General features: G+C 31.2%; 2 protein-coding genes and 1 long non-coding RNA gene across 3 annotated transcripts; 2 read left to right on the forward strand and 1 right to left on the reverse strand.

Moving 5' to 3' along the window:
• Positions 1–1,360: 1,360 nt before the first annotated feature.
• On the forward strand, positions 1,361–1,957 carry LOC141714903 (uncharacterized). Its single transcript, XM_074518400.1, has one exon. It carries the CDS (start codon positions 1,361–1,363, stop codon positions 1,955–1,957), a length of 597 nt encoding a protein of 198 aa, XP_074374501.1.
• Positions 1,958–5,343: 3,386 nt separating this feature from the next.
• LOC141723792 (uncharacterized) lies at positions 5,344–7,252 on the forward strand. The gene is made up of 4 exons (XR_012576366.1): positions 5,344–5,413; positions 5,827–5,881; positions 6,563–6,688; positions 6,819–7,252. It is a non-coding gene; the product is annotated as an uncharacterized LOC141723792 (long non-coding RNA).
• Positions 7,253–12,201: 4,949 nt separating this feature from the next.
• Positions 12,202–17,984, reverse strand: LOC141676497 (ATP sulfurylase 1, chloroplastic-like). The gene is made up of 5 exons (XM_074482153.1): positions 17,443–17,984; positions 13,586–13,991; positions 12,908–13,168; positions 12,733–12,819; positions 12,202–12,584 (listed from the first exon to the last, which is right to left on the reverse strand). Exons 1-5 carry the CDS (start codon positions 17,916–17,918, stop codon positions 12,447–12,449), a joined length of 1,368 nt encoding a protein of 455 aa, XP_074338254.1. The 5' UTR covers positions 17,919–17,984; the 3' UTR covers positions 12,202–12,446.
• Positions 17,985–18,693: the final 709 nt, after the last annotated feature.

The raw sequence follows: 18,693 nt of genomic DNA on the forward strand, positions 1-18,693 counted from the left end.
TTGCAAAGACACATCTCAAAGTGCTACTAAAATTCTTGAAATGTTGAAAATTTTTGAACGTGCATCTGGGCAGAAGATAAATGTGGACAAATCCTCTATCTTCTTTAGTAGAAACACTAATGAAGAAGTGAAGTCGAGTTTACTGCAGCAACTTCGATTCCAAGAAGCTGGAGCTCAGAGTTTTGTATTTGGGCCTTCCCTGTGTTATGCAAAGGAAGAAGTCTGCCATTTTTGGGTATTTAAAATCTAAGCTTCAAGAAAGTATTCAGGGATGGGACAAGAGAAGTTTATCTAAAGGGGTAAAGAAATCTTACTCAAAACAGTGGCCCAATCGCTTCCCAACTATGCAATGAGTATTTTTCTTTTACCAGTGAAAGTTTGTCATGATAAAGAACGACTAATGTGCATATACTGGTGGCGATCAAATCAGAATAAGGATAGGTCCATTGACTGGATGAGTTGGAACGGTATGTGTAGAAAGAAGAGTGCAGGAGGTCTTGGTTTTCGAAGTATCAGAGATTTTAATGGGGCACTTCTGGGAAAACAGGGTTGGAGGATGTTTAATCACCCAGATTTGCTTGTTTCCAGAATTTTCAAAGCCAGAGAATTTCAAGAAGGGTCTTTTTTCAGTGCTACAGCTGGTAGGAATCCCAGTTACGTTTGGCGAAGCATTTTAGAAGCACAATCAATGCTGATCAGGGGTAGCGGATGCAGAGTAGGTAAGGGTGATACTGTTATGGTTCTTAACGAGCCATGGCTCCCTGATACAGGTGATCCTTATGTCCATACGTCTAGTGAAGCACTGCATAATGTGAAGGTGTCTTCCTTACGTGATCCTTATGAAAATAAATGGGATATTGATCTCATCAGAGATTTGTTTGAAACAAGAGATGCCAATCTGATTTTATCCATTCCAGTTAATTTTGAAGACAAAGACACATGGTACTGGAAGTATGAGAAACTGGGAAACTATTCGGTAAAAAGCACATATAACGTTATTAGACTTGACATGGTGTATATGCATAATAATGATAACTTTGGCTTCTGGAGACAGATTTGGAATTTAAAGATCCCGCCTAAAGTTAAACATTTTATTTGGAGAGCTATAAATGGTTGTCTTCCAACAAAAGATAATCTCAGACAAAAAAGAGTAGAGGTTTTGATTGATTGTCATGTCTGCCACAATGCACCAGAATCAACCCTTCATACTATAGTTACTTGTTCTTTTGCTAATGTGTGCTGGAGTATATCAGGTCTGCCTTCTGTGAACGGTGTCTTCCACAGCACTGTAGAGTGGATGCGTTTGGCTTTTCAGCAGTGTCAACAAAAGGAGATCACAGGTATCGTCATGATAAGCTGAATGTTATGGAAGAATCGAAATGACAGAGTATGGAAACAACATAGTTTGGGATCAAAGGAAGTAGTGGAGTCAGCTAAATTTGTCCTTAACCAATGGAGATATGTTCAAGACAAATCTTTTAATCATTACTTGGGATATGTAACCCAAGATGACGGTCATGAACATTGGCACTTACCACAGATCGATAGAGTTAAGGTAAACACTGACACTGCCATTTTCGAAGGTTCTATGTGCTATAGCCATGCCTTTGTAGCCAGAGATCATCACGGACAACTTATAGAAGCGAGATCGAGATGCTTACAGGGAACGATTGCACCTGAAATAGCTGAGGCGATAGAAATGAAAGAGGCTCTAAGTTGGATTAAAGAAATGCAGTATTCTAATGCTGAGGTGGAAACTGATAGTCTGCAGGTGGTGCAAGCTATTAGATCATCGATTACCAGCTCTTCGTATTGGGGTAGAGTGGTTGATGAGTGTAGATCACTGTTAGTAAGTTTAAAAGCAAAGAATGTTCTATTGCGTTTTGTCAAACGTTCAGCGAATAGAGTATCTCATTATCTAGCGAGGTATAGCTGTTCTATAGCTGATCGTACGTGAAAAACGGGTGATATAAACCCGGAGTTTCTACATGTTCTGATGAATGACTTGAGAAATTAATGAATTCCGTTTCTTTTGTGGCAAAAAAAAAAGTGGGCGGAACATGTGTCAATGGTTGTTTATCAAAGTTCGCAGAAACCGTAATAGCCCACAATTCTCGGACTATTTATTTCTAAATCAAAACTAATAAAAAATATACTTTTAATCCAAAAGTTTATTACAAAAATTACAATACGAAAGCGCAGCTAAAAGCGGAAGTCCAAAAGATAATCTACTCCAAATCTAGGTCCTCGAACTTCAATGATATCCAACTCGAACTCTTAGACGAAACCTGAAATAATAAGTAATGAGCTATACAGCCAACAAGCAACCAATCAATCCAACTAGTATAGGCCAAACAACACATACACATACCATAAAATACGATAATCTATACGATACGTTATATTAAGCAAATACTTTTGATCCGCTTTTTTTATTCTTATTCGATACATACGATACACAAACATATAAACAACAATAATTCAAAACCCTTAATTCATACCACGACCACTACAAACCGGTGAGCCCATGTTTTGATATTAAGTATACACACATAACACATAGTTTAGAAAATACTAGTAAGATCGATCGAAAACTTATCTCAAAATCTGACCAGATCTGATTTTACTCTTTTTGACCTTCTAAACGATATTTTCTTAAAAAACATGAAACACGAAAGTTGAAGAGAACGAAAAGACTTTTCCGAAAAGTCCAGACAGAATTTTAACTTACGATTATTTTTTGATGAATTTTACAAGACTGTTGATTTTTAAGGCTTTTTACCCTACGAATTTAATATAAAAGACGAGGAAGATGAATAATGTGTATTTATAACGATACAAAAACCTAATTCTTAACCACCAAGTTATTCCTATTTGATTTTGATCCAAATATTAAGCTTATTAGTCTAATTCAATTTTAAATCCTAGTTCTTATCTAATTTTAATCCTTTTTATTCTATTATTCTATTATTAATCTAAATCTAAATTTTACGGGATATTACATAAACAGATATAATTAACCAATGATTGTGATCATTTATGAGTTCAATAAAATAAATTGACCGAACATAATCAGTTTTAAAGTAGACGACATGTAAAATCTTTATAGCGACCATTCTTTTAACATGTTGGCGGTTTATTACGATAAGGGTCAATTATATTATATATATGTTGATTTTCAGGCAATTTAAATAGTAAAAAGTGGTCGGTTATGTAGTTCACTAATGTCTTTTAGGTTTTGAAAGAAAAAACCTGTAAAAACTGCACAACCATTCCCTTATGCTAAAATCATTCTACGATACCAATTCGATAACTCCTTCGATATAATACTAATCTCACACCAAACCACCTACAATTTTAAATTATATGAAACACACCCAAATATAAAATCATAAAAACAAATAAAATTAAATTGGTAAAATCAACTAACAAAATCACTACAACCATTTGATAACTATTAAGTGTTAAAATCACTGTTACAGAAAATTGCATTACAAAAATGTCAAAACGTTAAATTCGATGTATCGACCGGGTATCCCACCATACATAATGTTTATACAATCAAATTAAAAATCAAGTTCAAAAAACTTATATTATAACTAATTCGACAAAGAAAAATCATATGAATAACTATCTTTATTTTGCCTATTATCATCCGGCAACAATTCTCAACATTCGTCTCCTTGTCCACATCCGTATAATTCCTTTCTTCATCAAACAAGTGGTTCATTTGCATATATATTAAGAAGAATACACACAAATATACGAGATTCAATGGAAAACACACATAAAATATATGACGAACAAAATTCACGTTTCAACTTCTATTATTAATTAAAATAATTATCAATAATATAAATCAACATTAAACATCTTACAACATCCTTATCTTTCATACCAGAAAAGTGGAGCACCTCCTTTGTTGGTACCAAATGGTTATTCACTCACACAATACTTAAACCAAATAATACTCAAGCATCCATCAAGACTTAACATACTTGTTGTATAAGTTTTACCATATTTGTTGAACAAGCCTTCATTTCTTGGTATCTAATTATATTACTTTACAAATAAAACATATTATATATAATAATTATCTACCCATATCAATACTCATCAATAACAAATATCTTAAATTAATTAAATGGAGATGGAAGAACTCGAACCCGAGTCACTCCCTAAACTGAGCTCTGATACCATGTTAAATAACCAGCTGCTCTAAAAGCTTAAGTAGGGAAAAGCCCGAATAAGATATTATACTCTTTAACAAATTGAAAATCTCTGCATACATAAAAGTAATTAACTTAGTAACCATACAAGTTAAATAAAATTAATTAACCATGTGTCAATGTCAAGTGTACAACCATAAAACTCAATATTTGTGTATTTTACAAGTATCTTATTATAATTTATGTATGTTTGTATGCCTCATATCTTGGACTAAACCCATAATCTTATCAAGAAGGGTATACTTAATGTTTTATACAAGTGTATTTTTTCAAAATTCAATATATACAGTATATTTTTAAAAATGTATGGATATAGACCTGTTAGAATGTTCAAAATAGATTTAATGTAATTATTAAAATAATTAAATTATATATTTAATCTTAATATGACTTGTTGAATTTATTTACTATATATGTTTTCAATTTAGTATTGATTCCATCTAAAATTTGACGATTATCGAAATTCTTATTTTTTTGATATTTAGATTAATCATTTTTTTTTGAAGGATTTAGATTAATCATATTAAGAATACTTTTTTGAACAATTTATTATAATAAATAAATTAACAAATATGCTTTTATAGTAGATTGCTGAATAACCCAAGCAAATTGTGTAATTTGATTAATTCAAAATATTCGAAAAAGCGTAGAATAGTTAAAAACTTTCATTTTGAGTAACGTACAAATATACTTATTGATTTCAATTAAATTTATTTTTTAACTCGATCCAACCTTAACTGGGATTGAATAACAATCGTTGGATTTAAAATGATCATCATATCTCAACCGTTGATATAATATGATACCTCTATATAATGTACAATTTTCATTTTAGGGTTCAACTCATACCAGCGCCTCTCTTTTGTTCACATCTTTCTCGAGCCTTCTTTTCTTTTCTATCCAAATCTCTTGATTTCACCTTCAATTCTTCATGAAATTAGTCAATTTACCCGATTAAGATGATGTTTTCATAGATGTCTCTATATATTTTCGTCAAATTACAATAAATATCATCATTTCTCCTTTAGATTCGCGATGTTATATTGTTCTTTGATTTTTACCTAATTAATTGTTTTTTTCATAATTTGTATATTTTTTGTTGATTCGATTAATTTCTTCAAGACCAATGTTTCAATAATTTTATGCAGAATACTTAGCATCATGACTTTGTTCGAGTTCAATTGGTAAGATTTCTCCTAAATTGGTCATTTGAACATTTAAAGTATGATGAATATATCACGTGCTCCGCTTAGATGTAATTGTACCCTAATTAATTCAGTTTCAAATTTGTTTGTACTTTTCTTTGCAAAATATATTGATTTTTTTATTTCTAGCGTGTGTTGGGTTAACTTAGATTCTGATTAAAATTAGTTACGAATAAATCCGATCTAAGTTAATTTTTGATAATAGATCTGTTGCGATTTTGATTGACATTCTTATTTGGTCCAAAAATTTTACGGTGTTTAACATGAATTTTCCGTACATTATTCATATAAAAATTACTTATTATATCCTCTAAAATGATTGAGAGTTTTTATTGATTAGTCAATTCTACTTTATTTATTTATCATGTCTTATATTTTTGGATTACATGCAGTAAACAATGAAGAAAATGCTCCGTAAAAGATGAATATTAGGGTCCTCAATTACAGGTAATATTCTGTTTCTATTCATTAAATGTATGCCAAACCTTTCAACAATTTCTTTTATATCTTTTATATGTATTAATATATGTCGCTTATGTTATTGTTTTTAGCAATTTCTTTGCACATATTGATTTATGCCATTCATAAAAGGCCTCCAAAGAATCATAATGATTTATTGGTACATTTAGTTGCACTCAAAACATCATAATTTTTTGGTACATTTAGTAGCAATACTTTATCTTATAAATTGAATATATTTTATTTTATAAATTGAACAGAAGACTTAGATCTCTTCAATCATACTTAGCACATATCTTTTTGAATTTATTAAAATAGATTAAATTTTATGTATATTACATATTTATAATTATAAATTTATAGTCTAGTTTTATTCTCATTTATCAATGAAAATAAAGATATATGTTATCATTGTGCTCCAAACAAAATCCAAGAACTATTGTTTTAAGAAATAAATGGAGATTCTCAGTATGTGTATATATAAAAAATAAATTACATAGAGTAATTCAATTATATGTTGGTAATTAATATTATTGATGTTAAAATATTTTTTTTAAATTTGTACCTAAATATTATGCATAAAATATTTGTCGAATTTTAGATATAATGTGTATTATGTATATGTATGTATATATGTATTGCCCTAAATAATGTTTTTAACATTTTTAGATAAGTACAATCTATGGATGTTCTGCTGAATGCTAATTGAGATCCCAAAAGAGTTGGTCAAAAAGCGAGGACCTCCTTACAATACTAAGGGAATTTATCGGTCCAATTTGACTTCCAATGAAAGCTGTAAGTTGTTAAATATGCTAAATTTTGACAGGGGATTCTTTTTTTTTTCCATACTGAACTTTGATCAGGCTACGTGTACACAATTCTGTATACCTAACACTACTCGAATGACTAATTTATGAATGTGCAGTGATGGCTGACGATTACCCGGTGGACTTGGTCAAGGAGGCTCTTAAAATGGCGCATCCTTCTTCCCAAAACCGCTTCAACCTCCTGACATAGCATACCTATGGCCGCGAATTTTAAGTTTTCCGGGGAGACAGCCCGGTGCTACTACTTTCACAACGCCAAATAAAAGGGTATGGATTAACTCTGATGATGCAAATGGAAAAAGAAGAAAGATCCCAAATGCACAAGAAGGTTTGATTATTAAGGGTGCTTCTGACGATGAGCAAGATGAAAATACAAGAATTTTACTTCTATAATATGTTGTAATGTTTTTAATCAGGGCGGTTCCATCACTTGTAGATGCCGGGGCGAAACCGAAAAAATGGGCCCTAAATTTTTTCTCCCTTTATATAATATGTTGTAATGCTTTTATATGTTGTAATGTTTTTAACTCGTGCGATGCATAGACTGATTATAACATTTGTAAATTTATTGTTTTTTATGAAAATAAGTTATTAAAAATAATCTCTTATATATATAATAGGAGAACAATTGGATAATTAGTGAGATTAAAAAGTCTCATTGAAAATACTAAATTAACCCTGTTTAGATGTGTTTTGTGGGAACTAAACTCGAGATATTTCATTCGCCTATACAATCTCGTATCAGTACATCATAATGTCACATGTGCTTTTTATCATACACATATGTAAGTGTGCTAAATGAATATTTTATTTAACCTTAAAGATAGTTACTTGAATTCCGAAAAAAAAGGATAGTTACTTTAATATTTGTACAGTTAATTTTAAAGAATTAAATTTCGGATAAAAAATTAGACATAGTACATAAATGAATTATTATCTAATTTATTAATCTTTTTTTTAGTTTGAAAATGTATCTCATATATTTTTAACATATTTTATTATTATAAAAAGTAATTAAAATGTACATATATAATTTTTGAAGAAAATATTGAAAATAGAATCGCTTATATATAAATAGGGGCTACTCCAATAGAAACCAATTTAGAATAGAAACTAGAAACCAAATAATTTTTAAAAAAAAATTAATTCGAAATATAATACATATGGTATGCAAATCAATAGTTGAGAGATGTAGAAAAATATAGTGAAATCGGATTTAAAAAAAACTTACGGTTTGACGAGAAAAATCAAATTAAAAACGGAGGGGAAAAGCTGAAATTGGGTGTGGGAGGGTGCAGAATAGTTGGGGGGAGTGATTTAGGGGGAACCATTAGATTAGATAGATCTAATGGCTTATATTGGTTCCTAGTTTCTATTTTAATTTTAGTTTGTATTTGATCATTCCCTTATATAAATAACCTATAATGGTATTACATATTTAGATGAGTTCGAATTATAATGAGTTAAAGCATTTAATTTTATTCCAATTTGAAATTGGACATTGACCCATTCTTCAAAAAATACTTGAAATTTGACTACATGACCCGGTCGAAAAACATCGTCACATTCAATGTTTAGTAAATTTAAATTACAAGTTCGGCGAGAATATCTTACCAATAATGTGAATTTTTTTTAATATCTCATGTTAATATAAATTAATGTATTTGAGGTGTTTATAAAATCAAGTCAATTGATTATTTATATTAAAATTACTAACTTCACTGGTAGCGCATTATTATTTTTGGGATTTTTCCCGATTTTAGAAATATTCGAAATTTGATATGAGATCTCACGAGATTTTTTAAAACTACGATGATATATTGAATCGATTTATTTTTTATTTTTCACTTAAAAAACTAGCTTTTTAAAAAGAATTCTTCTAGATAAATAATATACATTGATCAAGATAATATTGTACAAATATTTTGAATTATTCAAATAAAAGTTATATCTATACTATATTGTATATTTTGATTCAATGTATTTTATACTATTTAAAGAAAAAATATAAATTGTTCAATAATCTGAATGAATTAACTAGTTCAAATGATATTTATAAAACTTTATCAGATTGAAAAATATTTAATTTTAGGAGAATTGTATACAATGTTATCAAATTATTATATGAATAAATATTAGATTAGTAATGAGAGGAACTTAAAAACGGTTTAAATAACAATATAATTATAGTTTTTCCTTCGCATCCTTGAAAAAAAATCATGAATATTAAAAATAAGTCTTTATAATATATAATTTACTTTTATATTACAACCATGATTGATGCTCAGTTGCGTAAAAACTAAATATAGATTGTTTGTCGGTGATAATATGAATACCATATATAGATTATTGCAATTTATTTATTACATAATTTTAATTTTTGAATAATTATAAATGCATGTTATTTAAGTAATCATTTGTCTCACTAGATGTTAATAGTGATTAAAAATATATATAAATCAGATATTTATCATATAAATAATTGAAACCATCGTAATTTACTAAGAAATGTAACATACGCCAATTTACATGCTGACACACACACATATAACTTAATGTTACTTTGGTAACCGTAGTGTAAATAAAAAACTAATATTTTTCCATGCATACATACGTTGAATTTCAAAAACTAACATTTTTCATTAAAATCAACTTTTATATTAACAATAATGTAAATTTTACATTATTGTATATTATGATTGCAAGTCATCCTGACTTCAATTATGCATTGTTTATCTTTTTAAATTGAGTAAGTTAATTGTAAGTTAGTAGTGAAAGCAGTATTAATATTGACCAATACATATAGTTTATTTAAATAAAATTTAAAATTTTTTGTTAACTCTGTATTCAACATAAATGTTATTTTTTAACTTTTTATTTGTAAACATACTTACGACATTCTACAGATTAAGTATAATCGTTTCATTTTAAACGTGCACTAACTACCCTATTTATATTCATTCATTAAATATAAATTATACAACACAAACGAGAATATATATATATATATTGCTTAATGAGTTATATTTGAAACATTGTGTAATTTGGTATTGTCTTTTATGAAAATAATACACATTGATAAACAATCAACTTGTATTTGATATACATTAAACATTGTACAACATTTACAAATAAGAAAACAATTAAGAATATTATAATTGCATGATGCATAATAAAATTTTAGAAAATGACTCGTGCCTCGCACGGGTTATTATGCTAGTTATATATTATTGAGATTAATGAAGTTAAAATATCTACGTATTATTTTGTATATATTATATTACTCCGGTATTCAAAATTTTGATAGTTAAAATCTTAAATAATCTTGTTATTACAGTGCTGAGCGGATCTAGAGCCTATAGAAAAGGGGAGTCTTGAATAGTATGCGGATAATTTGTTTTTTTTATTAATTATTTTGTAATATTATAATTAAAATTATTAAAATTAATATTAGAAGAGTTTGATTCCATGCAAAAATGGTAAGAAAGAAGTTGCATACATCACTGCACTTCCACTTGACACCTATCGTAATGATAAACGGCTCGTCTCGCTGTGGGGTGCGATTAGAAATTAAGTTGGATAATAATACATAGAATTTGTAGTTATATTGGATACATGATTTAATTCTTTTAATTAAATAACATTTTTTAAACTTTGTTTTTTGGAAAATGTTAACATACTTTTTTAGGAAGGCGTTAACCAACCGACCAAATGAAACCATGTTTCACTTATAATAGTATAGTATAGATATGTTAGAGTTGTATAAAATTTAAATATTTAAACCTTAAAACATATAATACTTATATTGTTCAGTATAATATTATGCAATATTATAAATCAAAAATACATTTGAAATGCGTTATATACTGCTAACGGTCTAAAAGGGTTTAAGATTTAAATATCTATTACCAAATAGTTTTATTCAAAACGGCTATACTCAATTAGTTAGTCAAAATACCTAACTCAATGAGATAGGCAAAACAGCTATTTCGCTACAACTAACAACTAACACCTAATTGCCAAACAGGGCTATACTATTTATAAATCTTAAACTTAACCTATAAAAATTAAAAAACTCAATTTTGTAAAATTTTGAAATAACACATACTAAAACTTGTGACTATACTCAGAACAAGAACACAATAATTTTATATTTTTATACAAAATATATGTATATATAGTTATATACTAGTATTAAAATTTTCTGATTGGGTCTCTTTAAAAATATGGGCCCAGGGCGGCCCTGTTTTTAATTAGCAGAAGCTGGTCCAAGAAAATCTTCAAATGCGTGCATACTTCTCCATTCTTATTTCTGATCCTGGTGGATGTATATAAACTCTTTTTCTTGGATTTACAGTAAGTGGTAATGAAGTAAATTTTACGAGCTAGGGTAATTGTTCTTCTGGAGAAACAATCTCAAGGTAATTTTATGAAAATTGTATTCCTATATCTCTAAAGTTCACTGGAATGTTTCTTCCCATTTTTACAACATACATGCGCCCTGGATACAATTTTCATAAGCTCGATAGCTGTCATGATTGTTGTCTCTTTGTACAAAACTCGATATCTGTCAGAAGTTCTTGACACCGAAGTTGATAGATATTTTGAGCGAACGCCTGAAAGAAGCTACAATTCTGTGACAGCGAAAATATATTGGTCTTATCCTAGATGTTCTGCATTAATGTCGAGAACTGACATTTTTTATTATACTGAAACTCTATATATACCTGACATTGGTGGATGTCAGGGTATATATAGAGTTTCAGTATAATAAAAATGCAGACCGAAACTCTATATATGATTATATACCCTGGCATTTTTGATTATACTAAAACTCTATAAATGCAGAACGCTAGGATAAATAAGAAATAAGGACAATATATTTTCTCCGTCACAGCTTCTATCAACGCTCACTCATAATATCAATCAATTCTGGTGTCAAGAATTTATGACAGCTATCAAGAGATTTGTTTTAATACAGAGGGACAACTATCGATCATAAGGGCACTTAAGCAGCATCACAGTTAGCAACATCACCTCTACATGCTGATTCATGCAAGAAAAGCAATAGCGGTGCAAACAACCATCTACCGAGAAAATCTGATATACATCGACATCTTCCAAACATAGAACACAAGATTCAAATTCTTAACCACTTCAGCAAGCTTGTTTGCTTATGAAGCTATTGTCTATCTAAGCATTATTAGGATTCATTTTGCGCCACCCAAAATGGCGTGCAATTTGGATAGTTTTGGGATCAAAACTTTGAAGTTCTTCACTCTCTCCCTAAGATCTGTGGAAAATCTGTGGATTTTCTATACAAGCCTCAGATCCTGAATGTATGTTCGTGTGTGAATCAAGTGCTCCTTAATTAACAATAGGGAGTAGAGTATTGTCTCTCATTATACTACTCTCAACAACTATTCCTTCTCTGTTTTTACTGTAAGATACTAATATGGATATTACACATAAAACACATCATGCATTTTAATTTTTTCCATGTAATTTCGAAATATCAACAATATGTTACATTACTGCAAGTCTGCAAACAGCACACTAGAGTAGCATCGCGAAAAACCATGTTCATAATTACAGATAGAGGCGAAGTCTAATTATCTCCTTCCAAGTGCCTCTCATTATTCACTATAGATATTGCAGGAGAAAAAGCTGAGCCAAGCTTTAGGATATCTAACACAAATGGCAACATTTTCACATATTTCACACCGTTAAGCTGGGACGGGTTCAGATACTTTACCAGTTCCCGCAAATGACAAACTGTCATAGTAATCCACCAAGACTTGCCAACCTCCGGGACACATAAATCCATCTGGAGGATTCTCTCTGTTCTTCGCAAGAGTTCGCATCTGTACACCACAATCAAACATGTATGAACATAAAGAATAAAATAGCAAATTTATAGGGATGTGAAGACACCACACACATGTTTGGTGCCTAGTACAACACTACAATCAATCTTATAAGTTGCCAACTACTCTTTGAAGAGGGTAATACCTTGGTACCCGAGATGAAGAGGAAGTCTTGTGCCCTGGAAGGATCGAAGAATGCCATCTTACTCTGGGTTTTATCATAAGCTGCCACCTGCAATTGTCATTAATCATTATATATATGGTATACTTTACAGTTCAAAGAAACTAATATTGCTAAACAGCAAAAATGATGTGCATACCTTAAAGGGCAGGATATTTAGCCGCTCCAGCCCCGGAGCCATGCTCAAAACCTTCTTTCCATGGTCAGCATCATATAAATCTCTGTTTTCCAACGGATGGCCCATTCCAGCAGGGTCACGACCGACAATGTAGAAGTTCGCACCTGCATTGATTCGTGCCTTTGCATGCCACTGCACCTCAGTTGGACCAGCATAGTGCATGGGAGAAGGAAATATTGAAACCACAGTAGTCTCTGGATCAAGTACACCATCTTCAAGCACCTACAAAAGATATTACCAAACTGAATTAGTGCACAGAATGCTTCTAAGCTATGTTACTCGAACTCTTCATTTTAGCTTCGAGTACCCGTGTCGGACACTCGACACTTGGACATGGACACTCGGACTCGACACTTATTTTAGGCCAAAAACATGTATATTTTTCATAATGTTGACGAGTCTGATACTTGGACACGTGTTCATGTCGGACACTTCTAGCCGAGTCCGAGTAACATAGCTTCTAAGGATAAGCTAATTCCAGCATCCAGATACCTAGTTCTAAACTAAAATCAAATCTTTCCTAATGATTACAAATAATAGTTAGACTCAAGAATGGAGTTCCTCGGAGAATGGTATCCAATAATATTAAGACAAAACCTAAGTTTGATTTATTTTGTTTCAAGTTAATGATCGGCAAACCTTCTCATGTTGCTTCATTCGCCAACTGAGCGGGACATCATCGGCTTTTGTGAAGCCTCCCAATGGATGAAGCAACAGGATTGGATTCTTGTACCCCATATCAAGAAGCCTGCGACGTGTGTCAGTCATGAGCAAAGCATGACCATTGTGCACGGGGTTCCTGAGCTGGAAAGCAAACACTGCATCAGCATTGCGCCTAGTGAATTCCTCACGGAGCTCGGAAGGGGATAGTCGGAATCGATCAAGACCGTCATGGTACTTAATTGGTTCTATAACTTCCAAATCACCACCAAGCAGCCAATTTCCAGAATTCTTTATGGCTTCCTCAACATACGGTAGACCAGGGGCAGTTGTACCCCATGTCCTTGCTATTCTCTCTTCTTTATTATGCTTGTAGACCTCAATACTACAATTACCAATATAAATAAATCATATGAGAAGTAAGAATATATTTGGCACCACAAATCAATGAATATTAGAACAAAATATTTAAACGCCCACAAACCAATGAATATTGGAAGTTTGGAACTAAATATTTAAACACCGGTTGTGCTCTTCATAGAAAGAGGTAAGAAACTTGAGAGAATATATTTAAGTTTTGAGTTCTCCAAGTATATGTATTACCAGATCCTCAAAAAAAATCAAAGGAATTGCATTCCTTCAAAACATAATACTTTGAAACTGTCAAACTAAGCAATTAAGAAGATCAACATCAGATAACTCTAGTTAGCTATCAATCCTTAGCCATGAGGCATGTATACAGTCGTTTTCTTATCAGTCTTTCTTTAAAATTATAATGAAATCTCTTAAAAAGAACCCATAAAATTGAGGACTTTCCCGTAAGATGTTTGTTACTGCCAATAGCTGATAATAGAAGATCTTTTCAAGTTCAAAGTGGGCAAACTGAGGTTGGTGGTTTAACCTAGCGGTGAAGCACTCTTCCCCATGACAAAGGTCATGGGTTCAACTTATCTTTGTAGACATAGCTTAAAGCCTAAAAACAGATACAAATGCAAGCAAAAGATGCACTTAGTGATAATTATCATACAGTGGATTTTCTCCCTTCTCAATTAGCTAAGTTGTAGCACGGGGTAATTTGAAAATCAGGCTGATTAATGTCCAACAAAATAATGCTTCTAAAATTATCAACCATGCCAATCAAATGGTTCATAAACATAGTCTAGTATACTCCTTCTGTCCATCTAGCCGAAAATAAGTTTTCTTACTTTTTCATACATAGGAAATTAAGGTACTCTAAAGACATTCTGATATTTAACACATTAATGTAAATTTTACATAAATTAAAAGATATATAAACATATAAAATGTATGTATATCTATATTTTATGCACCTTAAACTTTGTAACTGTACTGACCTGCTTCAAAACATTTAGGCATATGTATATGGAGAATATATAGTCCGAATAGAAATCAGAAATACTCTTATTAATAAACACACAACTTCAGGCGGTGTTAAGAGATCACCCATTCTCCGCGCTCACACTGGAACCTATATTATTGATGCCCTCTCCGCGCTCACACTGGAACCTATATTATTAATGCCCTGAACGCATAGAAAAGCCTTCCTATATATAATACCATTGCCACCTTCCAATCTCATACTTATGAATTATATTTACTAGATCCTCCACTTGACACCAAATATGCAACTTACCTCTAAATCTGTGACCGACAAAATATTATTGCAATTACATTGTTTCTTGCACACTAACGTGGGTAGGCTGACTTTGACTGCTGCCTAGACTTAAACCATGTCCTCCAAGTTGATTTGATAGAACTGCTCCATAATGACTTGAAATAACTTCTTCCTCAGCTGGGCTCGTTGGACTCAATAACCACAAACTCGTTAATGAAGAATAGAAGAGTTTAGCTTGGGGTATTATAGTAATGTCATATAGATAAGTTTGTGTGCTTAGTTATAACTGAGCAGGTGTACTGTGAAAATAGATAAATATATGGAAAAGGGACCTTTGTTCCACCAATATGTATCTCTCTCTAAACTCTGTCATACTCTACAAGTTTCTATCTGATTTCTCCCTTCTCTGTACATTTCTAAACTCTATCTCTGACTCAATATATATTCTACTGTTTCTATCTGATTCTCTACTATATCTAGCTCTTGTTTCTCTTACATTACAATAAAATACCAAAAAAAGTAACAAAACTAGTTCAGGAACCACTAATTCCTGTCATAAAGAAGAGACTTGAATATTGCAAGGAGCAGATTCATTTGAGATCAATTAAATTTTCAGATATTGCACTGAGATTAGGCGAACCTAAAATACTGTATAGACGATAGCAAGTCATACCATGATCCTTTCCTTTATGTATAGATACATAAAGTGCAATCATATGACAATAGTAAGTCATGCCATGATCCTTTCGTTTATGTATAGATACATTTAGGTTCATGCCTAGTATTTAGTCATGCCATGATCATTTCCTTTATGTATCGGTATATCAAACTTATGTAGCAAGAAGGAAGCTATCTCTAGCATTGTAGTTTGGTGGATACACCTCTTCTCTTGGTAACAAGAGGTCGGTATTTTAAGCCTCATGAAGGCACAGATGTGTGAGTATTTAAATTTACTGAAATTGATCATATCCACAATGAAGGATGAAGCCAAAGGAAACTTTAAGTATTGATTCAATAAGCTACACATTTAATTCAAGAATTAACTACAAACTCCTATTTTTTCATTTATCTAATTAAAGTGAAGCCTAAACTTTTCAACAGAAAGCAGTAGTTTAAACACATTGGCCAATGTCTATCCAAGGGTAAGGCCCGAGTTCCGTTTTAAGTACATAGTAGACCAGAATAGTATATAACTACTAGAATTTCGCAGCGGTCAAAAGTAAATCATGTACAATATTCCTAAATCCAAATGCAGTAAGATAATATGTCAATTCTCAAAACGTTAACAAATAGGCTAGTTCTGAAAACATCAACACTGCTCTGTAACATTGACCAATGATTAGAAGTTAATCTGTTAATGAGCAAACTATTGTGGAATATTCAATGACCTTATATTCATCCCCTTACTCTACCAACTACTCTACCTGTTTAATTTGGTTCCCAAGCTTAAAAAATGGCCACACGACAATCTGGTTGATGAGCAAACTATGGTTGAATATTTAATGACCCTGTTTTTAGCCCCATACTCAATTAAACTCATCTACCTGTTTAATTTAGCACATGTCCACAAAATGGCCACACAATAATCATTTTGCCTATCATATCAATTTTCAAGGAATCTTTTCAAAATTCTCAACCCAATCCAACTCAACAATAAGCGCATAACAAAATGTAGTGGCATATAAAGAACATGAATAAAAGAAAAAAACAGCTACTTTGAAATCATAATCAGCAACCCCTAGCATCTTAGATTAATAGAAACCCTCTTCTTTGGATTAAATTTATGTAATTGACCGTTGCCAAAAGGTTTGTGGTTTACATTTCCATGATTTTTATGCATCAAAACTGCGTGGATAATAGGCCACAACCAACATTAGTCATGAAACAATGTTAATCGTGGACCTGGACCCGTTATATTATTTTGTAGCCTAAAGGATTTAATGTGGTTTGGTCGTCATGGATAAAGTAACCATTTCGGAAGTAGAATTATTAATAGTGATGAGTACAAACATTAACTTAATATTTTACTTTTAAACGAAGGTTATATGATTTGATCGTCAGAAATCCGTGCATTGCACGGTTAATAGCTAGTATACCAAAATTTTCTAGCAAACACAAACAACACAATACATGTCACAAACAAAACATATACAAATATTTCCAAAAAAAGGTAAAAAAAAAAGGGCAAAAAAGGCCATACTCATTCAAAATAGCAACAAAATTCCCATCCTTATCAACAAGCCCAACCGAGCTGGACTCACCAATCAAACTCTTCTGAGAATCATCAATATCAAGAACAATAGGCAAAGACATATTAACAAACGATCCATCACTCATTCTGAGTGAATTAAAATGAAGTGTTTGGAGGAACTCATCTTCTCTCATGAACCCTTTAAGTGGACTAGCCCACCCTTCACTCAACACATGAACCCATTCAAGATCAACCTTAGACAACTCAATCTTAACCAAATTTTCAACACAAGTCTTCTTGAAATCTCTCTCTGATTGCTTGACTAACAAGTTAACTAGTTTCCCGCCATCAGGCTCGATCAGCCCACAAGAAATCTTGGCGGGGTTGGTTTTCAGGGGAGATGGGAAGTGGGTTTTGAAGGGTTTTGGAAATGAGTGAGTGTAGGTTTGGGTTTTGAGGAAGAGAGATGAAGACATGGTTGCCATTGATGGGAGAGACAAGGAGAGTTGTGTCTATAAGTTCATGTTCTGTAAGAGGGGGTGGTTAGTTGTGTTGTTTTGGTCGTTTTATTATTGTGAAAGTGAAGGGTAATCATGGAATTACATACGTGTTGGTAATGGTATATTTTAATTTCTAATCATGACCAAGAATTTTATTTAAAAAACATTCGAATTTTTTAACCTCAATCGATTAGTTACGATTTATCAAATTTTACAATTATAAATTATATTTTTCATTATTGTAAAATTTGGAAAGAATGACGGATCAATTTTAGATGGGTAAATTTTAAAATTTCGATTCGGGATTATTTAATTTTTTGTTCAGCCCTACAGTAAACTATATCAAATTCTCCATAATAAAAGTGAAGTATCATAAAAGTAATGCTACGTATCCCAAAATATTTTGATTTGTTAATGCATAATTGTGCACACAAGGTGTCGTACTGTTATCAAAAAATCATTAATCATAATAATTATACATAATATACAAAAAATATATTTGGGAACTAATTAGATATATTTAGTATTTTTCTTTTATAAAAAATACCTTAATGATTATGACTCCATCCATCCCTTTTAATCATCACAATTTTTTTATTCGTAAAATTGATCAAAAATTAAACATTACGTTTATATTATTAAAAAACTGAAAATTATATATTAAAGTAGATAAAATATATTTTTTAATATATAATTTTTTATTTTATTTAATTATAAAATATTAATAAATTTCAGTCAAATTTAACAAAAGTCAAATGTA

The sequence above is a fragment of the Apium graveolens genome, chromosome 1 (genome assembly GCF_009905375.1).
Source record: "Apium graveolens cultivar Ventura chromosome 1, ASM990537v1, whole genome shotgun sequence".
NCBI classification, from domain to species: Eukaryota; Viridiplantae; Streptophyta; class Magnoliopsida; order Apiales; family Apiaceae; genus Apium; species Apium graveolens.